Source organism: Morone saxatilis, unplaced genomic scaffold, assembly GCF_004916995.1.
Source record: "Morone saxatilis isolate NCDOM2014 unplaced genomic scaffold, NCSU_SB_2.0 Contig7, whole genome shotgun sequence".
NCBI classification, from domain to species: Eukaryota; Metazoa; Chordata; class Actinopteri; family Moronidae; genus Morone; species Morone saxatilis.
The window spans coordinates 14,420,094-14,421,425 of NW_023340246.1; the positions used below are offsets into that span (position 1 = coordinate 14,420,094).

General features: G+C 42.8%; 1 protein-coding gene across 1 annotated transcript in view; it reads left to right on the forward strand.

Moving 5' to 3' along the window:
• The first annotated feature begins 1,093 nt into the window (after positions 1-1,093).
• Positions 1,094-1,332, forward strand: part of LOC118340978 (synaptotagmin-14-like) — a 17,566-nt gene continuing 17,327 nt past the window's right edge. The window contains 1 exon segment of the mRNA XM_035679145.1: positions 1,094-1,309. Coding sequence (XP_035535038.1) covers positions 1,094-1,309 — 216 coding nt within the window.

Sequence of the window (1,332 nt, forward strand, 5' to 3'; positions counted from 1 at the left end):
GGAATGGGCACATCGAAAGCTAAGCTGTAATGGGGGAGGGGTTTGGCTAGTATGTGAGCATGCTGGTATTAATTTGAATAATGCTTGAACTGACCTGTGATGCTAATGCTTTAGCAGCTTAGCTACTTTGAGGAAAACAGTCTTGGATGAATACATTCCAGAGTGCGGTGCGCAAGGGTGCCTGTAGGCACAGCCTTGAACCTGACTTTGAATGAATGATATTTAGGCCCTTTTTGTATAAAAGCTTTCGCATTTGCAAATAAAGTACCTTCCTGATTCTGATCCCAGTCCGCACTTCAGTGGCTTTAAGGAAATAGCACCTACTCAACATTAAGCTACATGATACACTGATAACCATTGTTCAAACACCTACAATACTGTCTGCCTGCAGGCTGACAGAGTACTTGTCACTGAGTGCAGGGCGGGGGGGGGGGGGGGGGGCTTCATCTTTATGAGATGCCAAATGAGCAACCAAATTGGGTTTTGACTAGGGAGGGGGTAAAGATTTTCCTTGAGGTGAGAGTTTTTCAAATGTTCTCGGGCTGTTTTCCTTCCCCCTAAAAAAGGGTTTTGAAGATGTGCAATACATTCAAATTTGGCACATTTTCCCTTTCAAATGTTTTATCAGATGTGGTTAGAGCATCATTGGAAAGCTTAGGAAAGTCACACTTTCAGAATGCTGTAAATAACTCAAAAATGCCTCCCTCGGGAACTTTGTTTGCTTGGTTTTTCTCGTGGGCTGGTCAACAATATGTTGTCCTGTAATATAAATATTTCATAGTTAAACCAAAATTATTCATCAACCTGGCCAAACATTTTTGAACCTTAGTGTTTTGAATAAAAAGTAACCTTTTTAAGTTTTCTTTTTTTTTGAACGGAAAAATGCACACAGGCGCGTCCTCCCAGAAGATTTAATAAGAAGAATGTATCAAGAAGGCATCCCTTTGTTTATGAAGCCAAAGTTCTTATTTACCATTCCACCCGCGCGGCTGTTTCGCTTAAAAGCATCCCTAATGACCCTGAATTCATTGGGAAAGCAGCCTGTTTTAAATGCCAAAGGCAGCAGCTCTCTGCAGTTGGTTTGTGGACAGTCATGGCTAAGACAAAGGAGCTCACTGAGGACCTGCGGCTGCGCATTGTGGCTGCTCACAAGTCAGGAAAGGGCTATAAGGCCATATCTAAATGTTTTCAAGTTCCAGTGGCTACAGTGCAAAGTATTATTAAAAAATACAAGACGTTCCGCACTGTGGGAAATCTCAGAGGACGTGGTCGGAAGCCAAAAGTGACACCTGTGCTGGCCAGGAGGATAGTGAGAGAGGTGAAAAAGAATCC